At 37.0% G+C, this 21174-nt stretch overlaps 1 protein-coding gene across 8 annotated transcripts; it reads left to right on the top strand.

Annotated features, from left to right (window-relative positions):
* The first annotated feature begins 12 nt into the window (after positions 1-12).
* LOC146449454 (uncharacterized) lies at positions 13-21136 on the top strand. 8 transcript variants are annotated; one of them, XM_085101759.1, is made up of 29 exons: positions 13-311; positions 1940-2158; positions 3211-3352; positions 3625-3725; positions 5078-5263; positions 7237-7272; positions 7872-7952; positions 8702-8818; positions 8965-9063; positions 9244-9399; positions 9955-10035; positions 10881-10913; positions 11097-11177; positions 11343-11438; positions 11557-11634; positions 11826-11888; positions 12005-12060; positions 12336-12401; positions 12758-12869; positions 13465-13822; positions 14332-14428; positions 15183-15273; positions 15379-15414; positions 16147-16210; positions 17103-17224; positions 17694-17807; positions 18491-18708; positions 19853-20054; positions 20762-21136. In XM_085101759.1, exons 2-29 carry the CDS (start codon positions 1973-1975, stop codon positions 21041-21043), a joined length of 3354 nt encoding a protein of 1117 aa, XP_084957885.1. In that variant the 5' UTR covers positions 13-311; positions 1940-1972; the 3' UTR covers positions 21044-21136. The 8 variants fall into 8 exon arrangements, with proteins under 8 accessions (XP_084957885.1, XP_084957882.1, XP_084957886.1 ...); XM_085101756.1 differs by having other exon boundaries at positions 16144-16210; XM_085101760.1 differs by having other exon boundaries at positions 15379-15417; positions 16144-16204.
* The last annotated feature ends 38 nt before the right edge of the window (positions 21137-21174 follow it).

Genomic DNA, 21174 nt, shown 5'->3' with positions numbered 1-21174 from the left:
GCATTTAATTTATTGAATTACGACTTCGATGTTTCTTTTTGTTCAAAGTATTATTTTTTTAGGAAAATAAAGTAGTTCCTTGCAAAAGATTTAGTTTGACTTACCACCTCCCAGTAAATTCTCAATTTGATAGTCTTACGAAAGGGGACTGGCACTAGTGTAAATTTTTTGCTTCTTGTGTTTGTTTGCCTTTCACAACGGTCGTAGTTTAGCTCAAGTTGGTAGCTTTTCAACCGAATTTGCACCCTTCTTTTTCGCTGGATTCCACATTCTTACACTAAAAAATTGTTCTTTTAATGCTCTTCATTCAGGTAAGCTAATTTTGCTTTTGTTTTTATGAATTCGGTCGGCATGATGGGATGGCGTGACACCATGATTCTTTCTCCATTTTGCTTTAGTGTTGACAATATTAGACTGCTTCGTTTGCGTTTATGCATTGATGTAATGCTGATAAATATACCCACACAAGCACCCTTGTAGATCTTGCTTTCTGGCTGTCTAAAGCGTTTAGCGGAATAAGCATCCCTTTGTGCCTTGGAAATAACAAATGACCAGCCAAGAAGAATTAGAAACAAGATCTGCGCTGCTTGAGTGAGCTAATATTCTGTACTTTGATCAATCTGATGACAGTACGGAGGAAAAGATATTTTTAAAAGCTTAAGCAATGTTAAAGGCCCTATTGTATTACTTGGTGAAATGCTGGTTCCCACATTCACTGAGTTATTGGTATGTAAGCCTGCCCATGCTTATCTTTAGTTTACGCTTCTGTCCAGTAGATTACTGGGCTGCAGAAAAGTTTTCCTTGATTTGCTGGTGCATCAAGTAAAAGAGTTTTCTGCACACTGGTAAAAGTAAATGTGGTAACCAATGACCAGGCTCCATTTGTTTCCCTTGGGCCTTGTTTATGCTGCATTTTTATAAATGTGTGTGGTTCCAAAGTGTACTGGTTCACAACTGGCACCAGTCTGCACTGTACAGCTACAGTTTGAGTGTAAAACAGAATTTGCATGGCTATGCCAAACATTTACCATAACCTGTAAGGATCTGACACCAATACGAATCCAAAACTTTATATGCCTCTGGAGCAGGTATAAACCTTGCTTGGATAGATAATATAGACAGCTGGTGCAGTGTGAACGGGAGACCAATGAAATTTGTAAAGGGTGATTTACACGATACGATTTTGTTGCATGCGACAAGCTTATGACAGGCCTACAACGTGAATTGTGTCGTGGAAATCAAACCCACTACTTGCTTACAACTGTCGTGTAGTCACAAAAAAATGTCGTAGGATTTTAAAACATGATTTAAAATCCTACGACGATCGTAAGTACAGGCAATGTTGAGTGACGAGAGTTGTGTGCGTTGTTTTGCAAGACGCCAGCAGCGCGTGCTCCAGAAATCGCACGCGACAGTCATAAGCAAAAGTTGTACTGTCTAAATCTGTCTTAAGAGATCCCAAACAAATGTGATACAGTGTGAGCATAGCCTTTCTGTGCCATTGCTAACTCATTAGAGGAGGCAAGAGTGTAAAAAAGGGCTGATTGCAGGTCTGCTGGGTTGTAGTATGTTGCTACTAATGCATTCGTTTTGATCAAGTTTCCTTTCAACATTGTTTCTCTTGATTGACTTCATTAACTTTTGTGTTCTTGTTTAACTTTGGTTTGGGTTTAACATTTTTAACTTTCATAGAGTTGATTTGGACATCCAAGGAAAGTTGTACATACATACAAGTTGGTATTTAAAGACATTATAAATAAATGATTTTGTTTGTTTTATTGATAAACAAGGGAATGCCTAAGTACAGTGCTTCAGGTTAAGTGGCAAACATATAACTGGAACCTTGTTTACTGAAATTCATCATGACTGGCTGGCTGACTGGCTGACTGGCTTCTTTCATCTGCTATCAATAATCCTTTGTATTTTGCTTCTTTTCCAGACTCACTGAACTCAATCTGTTCCTTATTTTACAATGGACTACAGTCCTCAATCCACGGCATCCTCTCTCCCATATGATTCCACCATAACCCACACCATGTCAGTAGCAGATGATGTCAAGTCTCAGCATATCCATCTGTTTAACCCGGTGACTCCTGATATTTCGCCTCCTCCTCAGATGAGTAATGGAGGATTCTCTATGAAAAGTAAAGATGCTCCGGTGAGACTCATTCATTCAATTCTCCTCACTGTTTCTCAGTATTTTGTATGACACCAGTTGGGAGAATTTCTTTAGATATCAAAACACACTTTTGGTGATGACTTTGTTTATTCTCATAACCTGTATGTTTGATCAAGTAGGAACATTGTAAGGAGAATTTAGATGCTGATCACTATTAGGGTTTAAAGGGTAATAACAGTGTGACTGTTGTATCTAATAAGAATACAACAAGAATAGAGCATTCCAACAGTTTACTGATATCAACTATTATTTTGATATCATCAGTATTAGTGGGTAATGAACTGCAGGTCAGAATAACTTAAAAATGTTGTTGAAGGCTAGCATCCATTTTTTAATATCTGGCAAAAAGCCTGGTGAAGGTGAATTGTGTCATGTAGCCATTTATAGGAAAGAGATAATTTGGACCAAAGTTTCTTGTCTACTGAAATAATGTGATAGCAGGGGCTAGGTCTCTAACAAATGATCTTCAGATCTGAGATCCAATGTGCTAACCAGTCTAGGGGTTTTAAGTTTCAAGTTTTATTCAGAACAGAACCTTAAGTTATAACTAGGCTGGCTTGGAAATAGTGAAGAGCTAATTGCGGCAAGCCAGACTGTACAGGGTGTCAAATTGCCCTTTTAAAATCCAGAGTTTTTTTAAAATCTAGGCAAACTTTCAGATTCTTAGATTTTGTAGATCCGAGTTAGAACTCAAACTCTTGTTTTCTGAGCTTGCTTGCCATTAATATTAAGTTTAAAATGGATGCATTAGGTGGTAGATTATAGTCAAAGTCTTTATCGTGACGGGCATGTAATTCAATAGCCAGACAATGAGGATTCGGACAGCTGCTTTCCAAGAGAAACCAGAAGCAAATTTGATGAAGAGTGCCCATGTGATTGAAACCAAACATCTTTCAATGCTCTGAACAGAATCAAAGCAGTGAGTTTTAGATTTACTGTTTGACATCTTACCACTGCATCACTGAGCCTCCATGAGATACTAATGTGACACTTAGCTAGGATATGATGTTCCTTAAAATTCTGGTTTTCAGCAAGTACTGGAGTTTAGCAGCATCACAAATGCAGATATTCAGGAGATGGAACAAGTCAGAGGACATCTTCACATGATGCTACAGAACTGTAAAGGATTCACTGATCAGGGAGATTATGACCATGCACAAAGCACCACTGCAGGTGAATAACAAGTTTGTTTCTTTGAAACATTTGGTTTTGATTTTGGGTGACAATAAACTTAACTGAGTTTACTAGTAACATTTTTCACACCATGAAAAGTGTGTTACTCTGTATGTTACTTTGTGAACCTCAAAAGATTTTGGTACCATGTTGAAATGCCCCTCAACAGAAGCTGATAATTTCTTGTGTCTAATCAATGTCCCCTTATTGATCATAAACAGATCCATATATTCAAGAAGCCATTCCATTAAAGCCCAGATTTCAATTTACAGATTATGAAACCCAAGACAATGAAGGAGATAAAGAATCTGTTGACACAACAGCTTTGCTTCACAGGCTTCTGCCAAACTCGTCGCCACTTTCAGAACTGCAGGTATTTTTTAATGTAAAATTATAACTAAAGTCGAACCTTCCATAAACGGACACCCTAGAGACCAGAAAAAGCGTCCACTTATGAGAGGTGCCTGCCTATGGGAGGTGTCCACCTATGGGAGGTGTCTGCCTGTGGGAGGTGTCTGCCTATGGGAGGTGTCCACCTATGGGAGGTGCCCACCTATGGGAGGTGTCTGCCTATGGGAGGTGTCCACCTATGGGAGGTGTCTGTTAGCAGATGTTCAAATGTGTCTTATTAATATTTTTGGGATTTTTTTGTTTGTGAATTCAATTTAAAAAAATACTACAAATAGGCTATTTTTCAGACATCAAGGGATAAAATCTTGGATGTGCTATAATAATATTATTGCACCCTCCAACTTTCATCATCATATCTTTAATGCTGTTAAAGTTACTAAGGGGAGACTGATTTCCCAATCCCCCAAGAGTCAAAAAACCCAAGCACAGGTGAAATAGGGTTTAGGATTTCTCTCATGGGCCACTGAAAAGATGCTCCTGAGTTCAAATCAATTGATATGAAGTTTCCTGTTCAAACATTCCTCATCTGACTCTGTGGGATATAAAAGAAGCACCAGGGATGCAACAAATCTCTAGCAGTGATCACCCCTGGTGTCTATGTTGTAGGTTAAATTAAATCCAGGTTAAAATGATTTCAACCTAGGTTGATTTGTATTTTCCTTTGTTTAAGGTTGGGTAATTTACATCTGAAACAAAGGAAAATAGAAATCAACCTACAGGTAGGTTGAAATCATTTTAACCTACAACATATATATCAAATTCACATTCACATATGGGAGCATTCATTACTTATTATTTCATTCATAAATGTAAAGTGCACCACAAGTAGTCTGGCAAAGTCCCCCACACTATTGTGAATTATCCTTGAAAAGCCCCAATGAGAGTGGATAACAAGATATTTAATGAGAGTCATTGATGTATTAATCAGTAAATGACACAGGCATACTTGGAAAAAAATCTGAGTGCTCCTATCAGGAGTCGGATCTAAGACCTTCCAATTACTAGTTTGGATGGTCTACCACTGAGCTATAAGAGACTTGTGGGAGCTAAGGCCATTAAACTAGGTTCATAGGACAAACATACTGCATACTGCTAGGATTGGAATGTCAATGTGTGGCATATGCGCAATGGAAATAATGTGATGGAATATGTTAAGCCTGGTGAATAAATGAGAATGATGTATTAATCAGTAAAAAAATCTTCTTCCAAGTATGCCTGTGTCATTTACTGATTAATACGTCATTTTCATTTATTCACCAGGCTTATCATATTCCATCACATTATTTCCAGATATTTAATATATATTCTTCACAGGTCCATTTTCAAACCAGCGATCAAGTCATCCCATCACATGACCAATCCAGTAGACAGATGGTCTCATTTGCTGGGGACAGAAAACTGAAGGCAATTCCGAGTAGTAAAGTCACAAGTGACAAAACCCTTCTGTCTGAGAATGCCCTCCTGAGAGACCAAGTGGAAAGGGAGAGGTTCAGAAGAAAGGTTTGTAACAGAGCTAGCTGATGACATGTTCTTTTTGAAAGGCCAGATTATTGATTAATAATATTTCTCCCTACAATATCCATAGTATCCTCACACAAAAAAATGAGAGGAAAAGATTATTGGATTATTGAAGTCTTAGGGATATTGAGGAGATACAGGGGGGTGGAAGGGGTGGGTGGGTGGTAAACTTTGAATGAACTACCAAAAATAACAACAACAACAACAAACTTTATTTACCCTTGAGTCTACAAAAAGCATCTACCGTGTAACACAAATAATAGGAGATATGTTCCATGAAGACAAAGAACTCACGCCAATGTGAAGATAAATCGTATTTAGTCACTTCATGTTGGTAACTTGTGATGGACTAGCATCTCATCCTGTAGGGGTAGTTAAAAATAGTACACCAAGTTACTTGGGTCTGCGAAATCTGCGAGCCAGCGAGCCATGCGAGCCACTGTGCGAGCCATGCGAGTCACGCGAGTCATGCGAGTCATGCGAGTCATGCGAGCCACAGTGCAAATGTTAAGAATTTTTATTTGTTTTATTTACATTCGCGTGAGAAAATTTTGGACGAATTTTTTTCTTTGTTTTTTTTTTTGTTTTTTTTGTTTTTCGTTTTTGTTATAATTTTGGAGAGAATTTTGCCTATTCAAAATCGCCCAAGATGCACAAAAAAATAAAAACAATACGCAAAAATTTATTAAGGTTCAAGACTTCAGAAAAAAAATCCGAGAAAAACATACGGCTGCACCGCTACTCGAATAGGTATCTATTGATACATGTCATTCATTGATATCCACGTGGAACTTCATTCAAGAAAAAAAAAAGCAAAAGAACAGCACTTCGAACTCCGTGTGTTGGCGTCAAGAATGGTGAGTAAATCGCGCCATTTTAACAGGTTTGGTCTTTAGTCGAGAATCGGAGTTATCAGCACTCTGTCGGTTGGCTGACTGCTGCATGTGGTTGTCCTTTCCCGTAGACAAGTCTTTCTTCAAAACTCGCCACTAGAGTGGCAGAGGCTGGTTTCGAGATAGCATTCGACCCACCAGCTGACGGCTAATGCTTCTGTTACGCTGCCTTTTTTCAAATTGAATTTAGTGCGACAATATTGACTTTGCTCATCTTTGAGTACTCATTTATCATACCTTACAAGTTTGGAATGACACTGACAATCAGCCCTGACGCGTCAATAAATATTACAGTCAACCCAGGTCACGCGTGAACAGTATTTCCAAGAATGAAATGAACATTCGAATTTCTCTTTGTAATGCCCGACGTGTGAATGGAATGTTGGACATTTCTCTGGAAATCGTTCCGAAAAAGACGCATTAACTGAAAAAAAAAAAAAAGATTCAAAATACTTGGGAAACAATTGTTATTCTTGAAATATTCAATTTTGCAGTGTAAAGAAAAATTCATAGCTTTATACTGTCAATAAGCTAGGGAAATTTATACGGGAACTCTGAAATCTCGTTGGCGACTTTCAAAACTGACATGTAAATTTCAAAACTCCGTTCAAATTGCAAAAATATCGTTCACGCGTGACCTGGGTTGACTGTAACAAAAAGTATCATGGTTTGCGTTGTCCCACTGTAAGAATTAAATATTGCGATGTTATTCATCTTGTTCCAATGCTCTTGTTCTTGTTCTTATGTTCTTATGTGAATGTAAATAAAACAAATAAAAATTCTTAACATTTATACTGTGGCTCGCATGACTCGCGTGACTCGCATGGCTCGCATGGTTCGCATGGCTCGCATGGCTCACACGGCTCGCATGGCTCACACCTTGGCTCGCATGGCTCGCTGACTCGCAGATTTTTATCACTCAAGTTACTTGGTGCTGCTGAATGATCCATGTCAACCATGTGATCTGAATTTAAGACAAAGGAAACTGAATGCATGGAAAAGTTGGACCTTTATCATTCATTTTCTTTTGTAAATGGAATTCATTCTTTCCTATTTTGTTAGCACTGTGAGCAACAAATACAAGAACTCCATGGAAAAGTAAGTAGCTACAGTCGGACCTCTATTAAGCCGCTTAATAGAGGTCCGACTGTATTTAATACATTCGTCTTCTGCTATACCAGTCCATAGCTGCATAGAAAAAAATACCTAAGATTTGAAACAGTGTCAAAATACATGTATGTCCCAGAAACTTAAAACCAGTAACCGTTATAACTAGAACAGACTTGCAAAATAATTGCACTGAAATTGCCTCTAGTTTTAATACACAGGCAATTTGCAACTGCAACTTGAGTGCAACAAAAGTTGTACTTAAAAAGTGCAACAAAAATTGCTCAAAAATCGTATGTGTGAATGGGCTTTAACATTGACATTTGCATGAACATGTTATGTTGCTAGTGTGGGCCAGGCTTAAGAATTTTTTCATTCACTCCTTCAGTAATATTTACAAGCAAAATCTCTGATCAGTCATCTGACAACAGGGGCCCTAATTTACTTTGAGTAAGACATGTATAACATTACTATTAGATTGCTGCTACATGTATCTCATGACGAATACCAGCTATCTTAAAGTTTTTAATATCTCAAACAGAACCTCATTTTCCTGGTTGGACTTACAACTTTTGCATTATAATTTTCAGTTATTAGAAGTTCAGCAGCAGCTAGCAGTTGCTGTATCTGCAGAACGAAAGAAAGATGCAATGATTGAACAACTTGACAAGGTTTGTGAGAGGAATCCTTAGTTAAAATGTTTATATCTTCTTTAAAACTGATCTCAGTGTTATTCCTTTGCCAAAGACTTAAATTGAAGGGGTGTGTGGAATAAGGCCCTAAGTGACTTTTAATGTAAGGTCAAAGTCTCCTTTGTTTCACAAGCAAATACAAGGTACTTTGGAAGGAGAATCTAGCAATTTATCCCTGTCACTTAGGGCTTTTTTTCAGGTGCCCCTTACCAAACATTTCAAACAATTTCCAGCCCTATAAAATGGTTACTTACAGAAGATCCATGTGTGTCATTTTAGTGAGTCGTCCTTAGTGGTAAAAAAAAATGAATCAAGTTCAATTTTATGGCCAATACTTCCAGATACAGACAGAAGAAGACACTGAAAGCATTACTAGGAATAATTTATTATCTTAATTATCCATTGCAATAAAGCACAAACTGTGAAGTTCAAGATGATGCTTACTTTTTCACTGCTGTTAACAAAAACAGGTCGTGAATTGATGTCTCCAAAACCAAACATAGAGTACTGCACATATTTAAATAACAGAATTTATAACACAGAACTTCCAATTATTGAATCTTTATGTTTACCAATCACAACCATGACAAAAATTAAAGAAGCCAGCAAAATAGATCAAAGTCTACCAATCATAGCTTACAAACGCAAACTTTAAACTTATTTCTTTATATAAACAATAGCAATACAGCCACTAGAATTTCAGTCTTATTTCAAGCCTCCTTTTTCAGACACTAGCCAAAGTCGTTGATGGTTGGAAGAAGCATGAAAGTGAGAAGGTAGCCATCATAAACCAGCTGAAAACAGAGAGGGAAAATGCAGAACAGTCTCAACAGAGACAACAAGAGGTACTTGATTTACATGTTTACTTTACATTTCCTTTCCTTACGTCTATCTTTCGGAATAATTTGGGCACTGAAGATTTTTTTTTTTCACATTTTATTTCCACAAGCCATTTATAGTTATAAGAACAATACTAAGAATTTTCTTACAGATGCTGTTGCAGTTTGAAAAAGAGTTAGCACAAGCAGTGGAGGCTTTAACTAAAGAGCAAGAAAAAGCTGCTCAAGCTGAAAGAGAAAAACAGACTCAGGTAAACTGGTTGAGTTTTTTTTTCCTTATTCTCAAATTTTCTTTCAATTTTTTATTTTTTTTTTATTTTTCCTGCAACTGTTACTCTCAATCTATCATGAAGAGCTAGGAGAATTTTGATCTTGGTTGTAGCAAATGACCTTTTTTCGGCCTTAAAGTGTCATTAATTTAATGATTTCAGCTCAAACAACAGAAGGAGGAGAGAACCAAGCTGTTAGAGTGCCTTGCAAAAGAAAAGGAATCAGTTGCACAGATGGAAGAAGAAAGACAGAAGTTTGTGAAAGAGATGGAAGAAATGCAACGGAAAAATGCAGAGACTGATGAAGCTCTTACAGAAGTAAGGAAAATGGCTAAAAAGTGAAAGTTGAAGGCAATACATTATACTGCTCAAATTTGGAACTTCTCTCGCTTGCGAATGTGATCACTTATTGGGAATTCCCTCATTAGGATTTGGTGCACCTTGTTTGGGTGCGGTACCAATCATTAGGGTTGAGCACCCCTCAGTACAGTTTGGCACATATACCAGGGTGGGACATCCCTTTATAGCATGTGGCATTTGCTATTAGAGTAAGACATACCTTATTTAGATAGATGGGACAGCCTTGTTAGAGTGTGGCTCCTCTTCATTGGTTGGCCGCCCAGCATTAGGATAGGACATTCTGCATTCCTCATTAGGGTGGGAGACCCCTTTTTAGGGTGTGGCACCCCTTGTGTGGTAAGGACTCTCTCAGTAGGCTCCTGTCACCCATAATCAGGGTGTGGTTTCCCTTTAAGGTTTGGTTATCCCCTAGAGGAGAAGGTCTCCACTTTTGCATGAGAGTGATACACCCATATGGAAAAATGTGAAATTTGTATGAATTATTAACTGTTATCAATTGCATTTTTTTTATAGCAAACAAATCTTGTTGAAGAACTTGAGATAAGAATCAACAACCTTACAACTGAACATGAAGAGTCATTGGCAAGAGAAAAGGTAAGGGGACTTACTAAATTTTAAGAAATATTGTTAAGCGATGAATAGCATTTTGTAATGGAATGGTTAGTTAGTTAATATCTGTCTTGCCGGCGTCTAGGTATAATTTAAGGCGCAACGACGACTCTGCAACTTTATTAGCTTTCCCTACAATACGAACCAAGAAGACCCTGGCGGATAGATCGTTTAGTTGTGCTGCCCCTAGACTTTGGAACCTGCTTCCTACCACAATAAGATCTATTTCCAGCTTAGATATTTTTAAAAATAGACGTAAAACTTTTTTATTTAATAGGGCATTTAATTAGTTACTATAGTTATTACGTGTAATAAAGTGGCTAAAGCCGTTAAACAGTGCTCAATACACTTTTTAAGCGTAGAGCTTTGTCTGATGAGTGCGTGAGCACGAAACTCGGAGTAACAGAGAATTTTGTCTCTTCGTTATATCTTCTTACTATAGTTATTATAATTAATTTGCATTATTGATGAATTATTTTATTTATTTATGGAATTTTAGAATTGTAATTTTGAACTTCTATTTTATTTTTAATTTAATATTTATTGTAAGGCAGGGTTGAATATTTTTATAGAAACTGTGCGGTATAAATTTAAATTTATTATTATTATTATTATTATTATTATTATTATTATTATTATTATTATTATTATTATTATTAGTTAATCCAGTCAATACATATTCTAACCTCCAGTTAGGGAACATGTCTTGTAATAGAATTTTATATAATATTAATGTTGGAGGGATGTATACATGTACATGGGAGTCTGTGTGCATGTTGCTGTAAGAATGATTCTGAACATGGACTGGATGTTATTTCTTTTTTTATCAGGAAAAGCTGAAACAAGAAATGCAGACAGTTAAGGTCAGCTGGGGTTCCTTTCACCTTTCTAAAAATCCAATTTAAAAAAATTAGACAAAATAACATGTACAAAACAATTCAAAGTCTAAGTCTATAATTATTTTATGCTTCATTCCACAAAATTGCTAACTTTTTTAAGTTCTCAACATTATTATTTTGTAAGTTTTTAATACTTTTTACTTTTAGGATGGCCAAGCTGTTCTTGCATCTGTGCAAAAAGAAGTTCAACGTCTTGAAATGGAGCTGGATACAAGCAACAGAGAAAAAGTAATTATTGTAATCCATAATATACATTTTGAGTCCACAATTGTTATTCCTTTGTTGGGATCAGTTGTTGAAAGCATAATAGAACATCTTAAAAAACTACTCTAGAAATGCAGATGTTCATTGAGTCAAGTATGTTTAAGAGTCATATGATACCTTAACTTTTAGGAGAGCTTAAAAATGGAGCTTCGCTTGATGGAGGCAAAGCATGAAGCAAACAGAACAAAAGAGGAGACTGAAAGACAAGCTGAGCTAGAGAGAGAGGTCAGCTCATTGCTATCTGTTTGTTCTCTTCATTGTTTATAATCCAAAAGGATGTCTGGTTGTCCTTTGGATGCCCACGTTTTCATGGCTTTTATAACACACATTTATCTTTTAACAGATGACAAAACGGCTAGAGGATATACATGATCAAATGTCTAAAGCTGAATCAGAAACGAGAGAGTCACACAGAAAACAGGTATAAAATTTGTCTTAACAAATGGTCCAGTCTTCAAAGCCATGCTTAGGTATTTTGATCAGCAATTTTTGGCATATTTATAAGAATTTTATAGACAATACTTTCAAAAGATGTAATGGATAACTATTTAATACCTTCTCATTTAGAAAAAGCTTTCACTTAGATGTTGCTCATTTTGCTTATTGTTTTAGCTGCAAGCGATGAGCGTCAAGCACAAAGAAGACCTTCAACAACAACTTGCTAAATTTCATGAGGTTAGTTTATCTCCATTCCAAAGATAGCTTCCATCGCCATTATTATTAGCCAGATTGATACATAACAAGCTCCTTTGCTCTCTGCATGATCTATAAAATAATAATTTTTTCCACAGGAGTTGAAGAAAAAAGATGGCAAATTTAAAACTATCTCTGATGAATATGAAGAAAGGTATGAACAAACAGTTTTTTTGATGCTTCATAAACTCATTTTAATTAGCAACTCAGAACAGTTTTGGATAAGTGCTTCTGGTAACAAATGTTGTGCCTACATTGTATGGTATCCTTTTAAATCTCTTTAATTAACAAATTCCAGTAAAAAGCTATAAAATATACTGTGGACCTTTGAATATATTGGATCCTCTCACATCAAGAAATACACAAATTTTATTGGATACTTTTCAGCATCATACTTATATGTATTCAATTAATCTTTTCTCTTGCTAGAATAAGTGGTTTTCAAGAGAAAATGGCCTCACTTGCAAATACACGTCAATACTTGGAGAAAGAAAGGTTAGTTTTGGTTCTGAGTATTGACTCTTTTATTGTTAAAACTTCAAGTCAACTTTTATTTATCAAAGAGATCTATATTTTTTTAACATTTCAAAGGTAATCCTTTAAACGTCAAAAGTGGCCATCATGTAATTTGTCAATAGCAGTATCACCAGTTGTTTATGTAACAAGAACCACAAAAAGTTGAGTTGATCCTAAACTTACAGGGCTTCGAGCTCAGACCTTTTAATTTGTAACTTGAAAAACATTGTGATTTTGTTATTTGTCAAGACATTTTCGTTAAGTATCTAGTATTAAGAAAGAAAGATATGTACCCATTCATTAAATTTGTGCTTTCACAAATTGTTTATTTGTAGACAAACACTATCAGTCCGCTTACAGCAGATGATGCAGTCTCACTGTGATGAGGCTATAAAGTTGTTGAACTCCAGTGCTACAAAACTTTCTCCCATATCTGGGTCTCAACAGGTATTATAAGTGTTGTAATAATATTTATTTAATGAGGTGCATGGGATCTGAGATCAAAGATCACAGACAGTAACACACAAACTGTGTATTTGTGGGTCAATTGATCAATCAATCAATTAACCAATCAATCAGTCCTAAAGTCAGGCACTCAGTCAACAAATCAATACTCTATTTGGTTGAGCAGGTGTACAAAACAGGCTGTACTGAATTCATGGTAGCACACCAAACTCACAATATTCAACAAATCTGTTTAATGTTTCGATCTCCTAAATTGCATTGTTTTCTGATCACCCACAAAAACCATGCTCTCTCTGTTGTCTCTAGCACAAGCTAATGTTCTCTCCATTTTCAACTGTCAATCACATGCACTGATGTTGTGTAAAGTTAACGATGACCTACGCAAATGTCGCGTCCACTTTGTGATGTAAACAAACCCTAAGTATCACAATTTCTGGTCACATGCAACTTATATAAATATTCTGCTAGAATCTGGCATAGACCTGCATTATACAATCCATACATTACATGTTTGATGAAATCATACCTAATGATTTTATTGTTGCTTGAGTGATGACCATTTTCCTTCAATTTTTAGTTCAGCTATGACCAAGGCTCCTTCATGAAGATTTCTAAAGATGCATCTTTGAAGTGGGGCAAAGAAACTGAACTACAACCTGATAAAGTGCCATTCACTGCAGGGGTACACCTATCCTCACAACAACAACTACAACACACAAAAATAGCAGATAAAACCATGTCAAGTTTATTATCAGTGTCCAAACCAACATATTCCGTGACACAAGATAGCCTGCAAGCAGACAGCGGCATGTTCTCATCAGGAAGTTATCTGAGCATGAATGGTGATTCAGGGAAACATGGTGTATTATCGCATGATCAGTCCAGTATGGAGTTTTATCCCCTTCATGCCTTTGTTGATAGTGACTCTCCTAAGGTCAGTTTTCTATATTATGCATTTAATTTGTACTTTATCGGAGGGCAGTGGGTGGGGTTAAGAAGTAAAGCCCAGTTGTTTCTCCAATATGATCCAAATGAATGTGGAGGATGATGATGATAATTTAAATAGGTATGTTCTTTTCTAGCCTCCTAAGCAGAAGCTCTTTGAAATCATCACATATTCGTGATGAGCCCAAAGAGCTACAAGATTGTACCGTCATAGCGTTGACAGCATGACACCAACTTGGTACATGTGTCTTTCAACCACCAACTCCAACATGCTAACCACTGCACCTTGACAGAATACTTGTAATTATTCCAAAGCAGCAATGTAAATCAGAATTTGTGTACAATTAATAAAAAAGGATTGGATTAAAAAAATTACTTAGAATAGACAACTTAAAATAACATTGTTTACTTTTGGAATTTATTCCTTTTGCAGAGGTAATGATTGAATTTTTCTGCCATTTTCAATCCTGACAAATTGATTATTTTTTTTTCTCGCATGCCAAGGAGGATGACAGAGGAAACTCTCTTTTGGAGCAGACACTTGAGCCTGAAAACACATTACTTTCTGTGTTCCCTCATGAAATCCAGCAAGAAAGGTACAGTACCATCTGTGCAACAGCCAGACTCAGGGGACAAGGGTCCACATGCTTCCCCCCCCCCCCCCCAAACAATAATCAAAGTAATCAAACTGCTTTATTAAAATAAATAAATAAATAAATAAATAAATAAATAAATAAATAAATAAATAATCAAAGTTAGAACTGGAGAGCAAACCATCAATTTTTGTTATTGTAACCTGATGACCAATCTATTCAAAAAAGAAATATTTTAGAAGAAGGGGTTCATTTCTAGCTAGTTGTTTTATGAGTTGAACAAGTTTCCTCGCACATGTTCTCTTGCATAGCTAGTCAACGCTTGAGTTTGCCTAATAGCTTCTTTGAAACATGCATCTAAACTTCCATCTTTTTGTGAAGCTTTCTAACAGACCAGCGTAAGTTTGTGTTGGTTTCTATAACCCCAATCTGTTTATGTTTACCCTGCTAGGAGAGCGTTTCTTTCTGGCAAATCTTTTAGCATGTACAGTCGTTCATGTCTCTGGTATTTTGCGTAGCTGGCTTGTTTAACATCCCCGCAAGTTTCTCTCTGAGAGTTACCAGAGACGTGAATGACTTTATTCATGCTAAAAGACTTGCTAGAAAAACATGTTCTTCTAGTTTGCTAGCGGGTTAGTTTTATGTTGAGACCTTCCTAATAATTCCTGAGGTTGTAATTATAAATTATAATTGGTGATTATTAGTGTTTCTGCTAAACAAATAAAAGACAACTAAAAACCAAAACTGTCATCACCAGGCATATCTCACCTGCTGTATCCCAGGATATCACAGAGAAACTGGAGGAACAAGAGTCACGCCAGGCAGAGTTGAACCACTATGTTAAGATGGTAAGGTGAAAATCTTTCTCACCCCACCCCTTCAATTTTATTTTTACATTTTACTTTCCCATTTTAACATGCTGACCAACTTAAATGTCTTATTTTTATCTTCAGCTTTTGCAAAGATCACCTGGAGAACAACATTATGAGGTAGTGTTCATAGTAATGTATTACATGGCCAAGGTTCTCAAAACATTTCAAAATAGGAGTGTATTACTTAACATTAATTAAAAGTAGGCTCTTTGACGGCAAAAAACCCAAGACCTCACACCAAAGAAGCTCATCCAAGAGGGTTTGGGAACATGCCTGAAATACTTAGAAATGACTGTTTGTAGCAACTGATGGGCTCATTGAAAACACAACCTAAGAAGATACTTTTATTTAAAACAGGGTAATTCCTTCAGTAATTATAAAAACAAAATTACTGTTATCAACGGAAGCCCTAATTACAATAAAACATTATTTAACACACATCAAAATGATCTACAAAACTACAAATTATGAACTACAAATTTTGATAAAAAAAAAAACATGCCGCCTTTATAGAAAAATGCCTTTTTTGTTTACTCTAATTTAACTCTCAGTGGTCTAATGTGGTTGCTCTGTCTAGTACCATGAGGATTTGGTCCCAAAATCCAAATTTCTTCAAAAATGCTCAAGATTTTTAGGCTTAGCAATTTAAGTATTACATATTAATTTTGGAGCCTCCCTAATGTGGTCCAATGTGGTGATACTTGCAGATAATCTAAACTTGAAATAACACAAATCCTGTCTTCAGTTACTTTGAAGAGATGATGAGTATAGTGTTGAAAACTGAAAGCCTGTTACTATCATAATTCAGCTTAATTTGTTTCAACATTATTTTTGTTTTATGGATAGCAGGAAAAGGATCAATTACCAAATGGCTTGATGCTCATTCCCTCAACTGCTGATGTGAAAGGTTTGTGTGACTGTTATTGTCCTTTTTTTTTGTTTAATTTACTTCCCCCATTATCATTATCATTATCATTATCATTATCATTATCATTATCATTATCATTATCATTATCATTATCATTATCATTATCATTATCATTATTATTATTATTATTTATAGTAATATAAATACCCTATGATCAAAACATTATTTTTGTTTTCTGATTTTGAAACATCCTGGATACAAAATCATGATGTACCCTACTATTTTGTTATTGAGCTAATGTCAATGTTGTGTAATCACATGCATTGGAAAGCTACATAAACTTTCACAAAAACAAAATCAAGTTTAAATTTTGCTGTCAGCCTTTTTTCAGTTATTGTGACCCTAAGCTTTGCCAAGGTTAGTGACCCAAAACAAAGTCCTAGACAATACCTTAAATTTATAGATTTTAGCAATTTTGTCGTTGAAGGTGTTACTGAAAGTATGACTAATGTCATCAGTGCACTACAGTCCCTATCTGATAAGCATGCACTGGTGTGAAACCATCTAACAAAAAAATAAATAAATAAAGCTCAGTAATCTTATTATTAAGATCAAAATGAGCTAAATAAAAGACTGTTACTAGACTATAACTGTGATAACTCCTTTGGGAAGCTTCAACCCGACATTAGTCAGGGGTTTCATTAAGTTTTGAAGTAGGGGGCACCTATAGGAGAGTAGCTGGGCAGAAAATTACGCTTGAAGTGAATTTCTTTATGTTCAGTTTGAAAGTAGGCAGGTACTGACTCTTGTGTATCCTGGTACTGGTACCTTGCCTTTGGGAACTGCAAAGTGACTCGGTCACACAGGTCCCGCCTTCTAATGAGAAGCCTGCATTAGTGTGTAATATGTAATTATTTTTTCCTCTTACCTATAGCAGATAGCCACACCTCCTCAGGAGTGATATCACCCATCCAATCAGATCATCAGATTGAGCAGCGACATGTGTCTGCTTCACTCTACCCCCCTGGTGCTGTACCATCAACAAATCAACCCTATCAGGTATCATGGTTATATTGTACATCATATTGTTCATTACAGGTTGTTACACCTAACAGTAACTTAGGGGGCATTTGTTAGGAAGGTGGAGGTAAAATTCCTAAGGATTCTGCCACAGCAAATTGCCAGCACAAAAACAGTGGCCATTGCTAGTGTCAAAATTCTTAGAAATTTAACCTTAATTGAGACAAAAAAATGGATCAAGTTTTGCACTCTTATGATTTCTTGACCAAATTAAAACACAAATAAATAAATGCTTCTTAGCATGAAGCCCTTGAAGGTGAAATTTCTTAGAATGTTGCCACAGCAAATGGCCAGTATAGAAACAGTGGCCTTCACTAGTGTCAAAACTCTTAGAAATGTAGCCTTAATTGAGACAAACATGGATCTCCTCTATTATTTTTTGGCAAAACACACAAAATAATGCTTCTAAGCACAAAGTCCTACCATTGCAATCTTTATCATTTTGTAGGATACTAAACACAAAGGACACACAACACAAGCTGCTTTTACAAAGACAACGGTCAGACCTGATGCATTCAACATCCCAGCACCAACTAGAAACGATGCTGGTTTTACAAGTCAGGTAAATGTCAAACTTAATACTTCCGAGGAGTGGATAACTATATGACTGGGTGGAGTGTCTTGGCAACCCTGCAAAGGAAATGGGCAGGTGTTCAAATACCTTCTCAGTCTCAACTCTGACATTCTAAGCACTGTAGAGGCAGTTGATGCTATGTGCATAATAGGCTCCTTTTGATATATCAAAAATTCAACTTGATATAGAGGTCCAGAGGACACAAACAACACAAAGGAATAAACATGATTGTTTGTGTCCTCTTGCCCTCATTTTCAAGCTGAATATTGATATATCGAAAGGAGAATATTGTACAATCTGCTCTTTTAAAGTTGAAACTCACTCAAAATGTTCTTGCAGCCAGAGCTTTTGCAGCTTGTAGTCAGTCACTTCCAACTTACTTCAGACTGGCATCACTCTGGATCCCCCTAACAGGGAAGGTGAACCAGCCTATTCTGAACTCCTCCCATTATACTTGCTAGAAAGAGGGCAGAATTGTCTAGCACAGTCAAACATTTGGCAAGTGAATCCACGCAATGCGTCAACAACAAAAGCAGTCGTGTTTCAGTTTAACTGGGACCATAACTGAGAGTCTTTTTCGGAGAGAGGTTGGACTATGATGTACTGCATTTTGAAAGTAGAATTAATGATGTGTAAACTTTAAAGAATGCCTTTGTTATTCCTTCCGACAGTTCCCATCTCAACTGCCACATTCAAGGTTGAATCAAGTTGCACCTCACACACCACCTAGAAGAGAAAGAGATAGTGATAACCAACCCCCTCCCCCAGGGGCTCTCACTCCTCAGCAAGTGGGCCAGTTGTCCCGAATGCTTGGTCTGTTCTCTGAGCCTGGCCAGTCACAGTTTACAGCTGAACAACTTTATGCTTACCTCAGAGGAGTGCAAGACAGGTAGATGCAATGGAAACAACTGCCTGTAACTTCGTTTTCACTCATAGGAAGTGTCCTTTACCAAACTGAAACATTGTAAAGTAATACAGTCGAACCTGTATTAAGCGGCCCTGTATTAAACGGTCACCCTCTATTAAGCGGTCAGTTGTCAAAGTCCCGAAAATTACTTCCCTTAATTCCTGTAATTTTGACCTCTATGAAGCGGTCGCGGTCACCCTTTGCTAAGTCCCGATGAGCTGTTTCTATTGTCTTGACCTGTATTCAACGGCCACTTTGTAAAAGGAAACCACTCAAATACTAGAGTAGTTCATACTAGTACAAATAGCACACCAGGTAATTGATTTCCCTGTTAATTTCACAAATCATTAAATCGCCGAATACATTACTCGAACATTACTGGTCAAAAGTCTTGTCATTATTGCGGATCAAATTCTTCTTTTATTAATTTCTGTTTAAGCCAGTTGCACGAGAAGTCACCCCAGGAACCAGGAACTTTCTCTGGCGTTAAGCAAAGTGAATGACATACTTAGCGATATTAACCTACGGAAACCTAAACAACAGACATTGATATCAAATTATTTTTTCTTCTTGAGACAAATAGGTTTAAAAGACGAGACTCAAAAGATTAGGAGTATTTCTTTTTCTAACGACCGGCTGTAATACCGGCCGCGTCAACTTGATGTTACTGTTTTGTTACTCCCTTTCTATGTTTTATTTTTCTCAAACCATGTTATTGTTGCAGTTACTTTTAACTGAGTAAGTGATTTTTGAGCGCTTTTATGCATAAGCTGTTTACTACGTATTATAAAATGGCATTTTCACCATGTTCTGACCTGTATTTTGTACAACCTGTATTAAGCGGTCAACTTGTATTAAGCAGTCCCTTAGCCATTCCCCGAGGGTGACCGCTTAATACAGGTTCACCTGTAGTATTCCAATGCTCGTGGGGACGGGGAGCGTTGCGTGACTCCGACCCAAGCGGCTGCGAAGAAGACTAGTCATGGGCAAGCTGACCACATGGCTGGTGCTAAACCAATTTCTATGCATTTAGTGACTGCATTGTGTGAATGTTTCTTCTATGCCCAGAAGGGTTATAGTTTGCCATTCACATCTGATAAAATAACACCATTTTGTTTGTTTTCAGGTCGACAACAGGTATTGAGCAAATTTTGTCAGGACAACACCCAGTCAGTACAACAAGCCACAGTACACAGGAGCAGCTTGTGTCAGGGCCTGGAAACAAGACTGAAAAGGACTCTCCTCCCCAGTCTTCACAAAGGCAACAAATGGCAGCTGCTACCAACAAGGCCAGGAGAAGTCTGGACACTAACATGCACAGAAAACAGGTCAGAACATTTACAATGTCAGCACAAAATAAATTGAAATACAGTCGAATCTCCTGTAAGCGACCACCCACAATATCAAGGATATGTGGTCACTTACGGGAGGTGGTCGCTTACCAGAGGTCAGACCACAGGGGGTCTTAATTTCAGGTAATTTACATATGGTAATCGTGGAGACCTAACCCTTTTGCCAGTGCTTATCAAAACCCATGCATGCTATTTATGAGATAAGAGAGTTTTTCCTACAAGGGATTCAATCTGATTAAAGTTTATTTCAGTGTACAGTATAGTAAAATTTTGTTTCAATGCTAAGCTATTTCGGGAGACACTTGAACCAGTAGCTCGGACTGTAAGATTTACGGCATTCGCTGTAATGATGTGGCCAACATTTACGGCGACACATCTTTCAATTTCCATTCATGAGAGATACAGCAGATTGTGTGTCAGGTGGTCACCTACGGAAGGTTCAAAACAATTGAAAATTTTAAACAATCATTTATTTTTATGTCTAAAAGTGGTCGCTTACAAGAGGTGGTCTCCTACGAGAGGTTCCATCTATTGTGACTTGACTTGAAAACTTTTGGTATTTTTGAAAAGTGGTCGCTAATGAGAGGTGGTCGCTTACGAGAGGTGGTTGCAAAGGGAGGTTCAACTGTAGTCATTGTTGTATAAAACTGAGTGAAATTCGACTCTAAACTGTTTTTCCACAGGTCCAAGGTCCTCAATCCCAGGGTCCTTCTGTCAATGGCCACCCTATCCCCCCACCAGGAGGCCAGGCTACAAAGTCAACAGAGCAGCCAGGCCATACAAAAGGTCACAAACAGACCAGCAGACAAGTAACAAATCAGTTTGGACCTCCAATGAGGTACCCAGGGGGTCCCCCAGGGGTGCAAGATGGAGCTAAACCTGTCGCAAAAACAGGACAACAGGGAAAAGAAACAAAAAAGCTTGCTGGAGCTGGGAAGCAATCAAAGACTAATGCATGGAGATAGCTGTTATCAAGATATATTTTTTGTAGATGTTTTACTGAGAAAAAAAGCGAACATAGCTTTATTTTATTTTCAATAAAATGTCTTTTATGGGAAGTCTAATTTGACTAGTTTACAGTACAATGGCCTCCCTG

Source organism: Pavona decussata, unplaced genomic scaffold (assembly GCF_977016875.1).
Source record: "Pavona decussata unplaced genomic scaffold, jaPavDecu1.1 SCAFFOLD_602, whole genome shotgun sequence".
Lineage (NCBI taxonomy): Eukaryota > Metazoa > Cnidaria > Anthozoa > Scleractinia > Agariciidae > Pavona > Pavona decussata.
The sequence above is the reverse complement of the archived record's forward strand: the minus strand, read 5'-3'. Positions and strand labels throughout refer to the sequence as shown.

Excerpts from the sequence above, each read along its gene's own strand:
- LOC146449454 (XM_085101756.1), top strand. The coding sequence starts at position 1,973 with ATGGACTACAGTCCTCAATCCACGGCATCCTCTCTCCCATATGATTCC. Across the intron at positions 9,064-9,243 it reads AAAGAGAAAAACAGACTCAG|CTCAAACAACAGAAGGAGGA; the intron begins GTAAACTGGTTG and ends TAATGATTTCAG. Across the intron at positions 11,635-11,825 it reads GAGAGTCACACAGAAAACAG|CTGCAAGCGATGAGCGTCAA; the intron begins GTATAAAATTTG and ends TTATTGTTTTAG.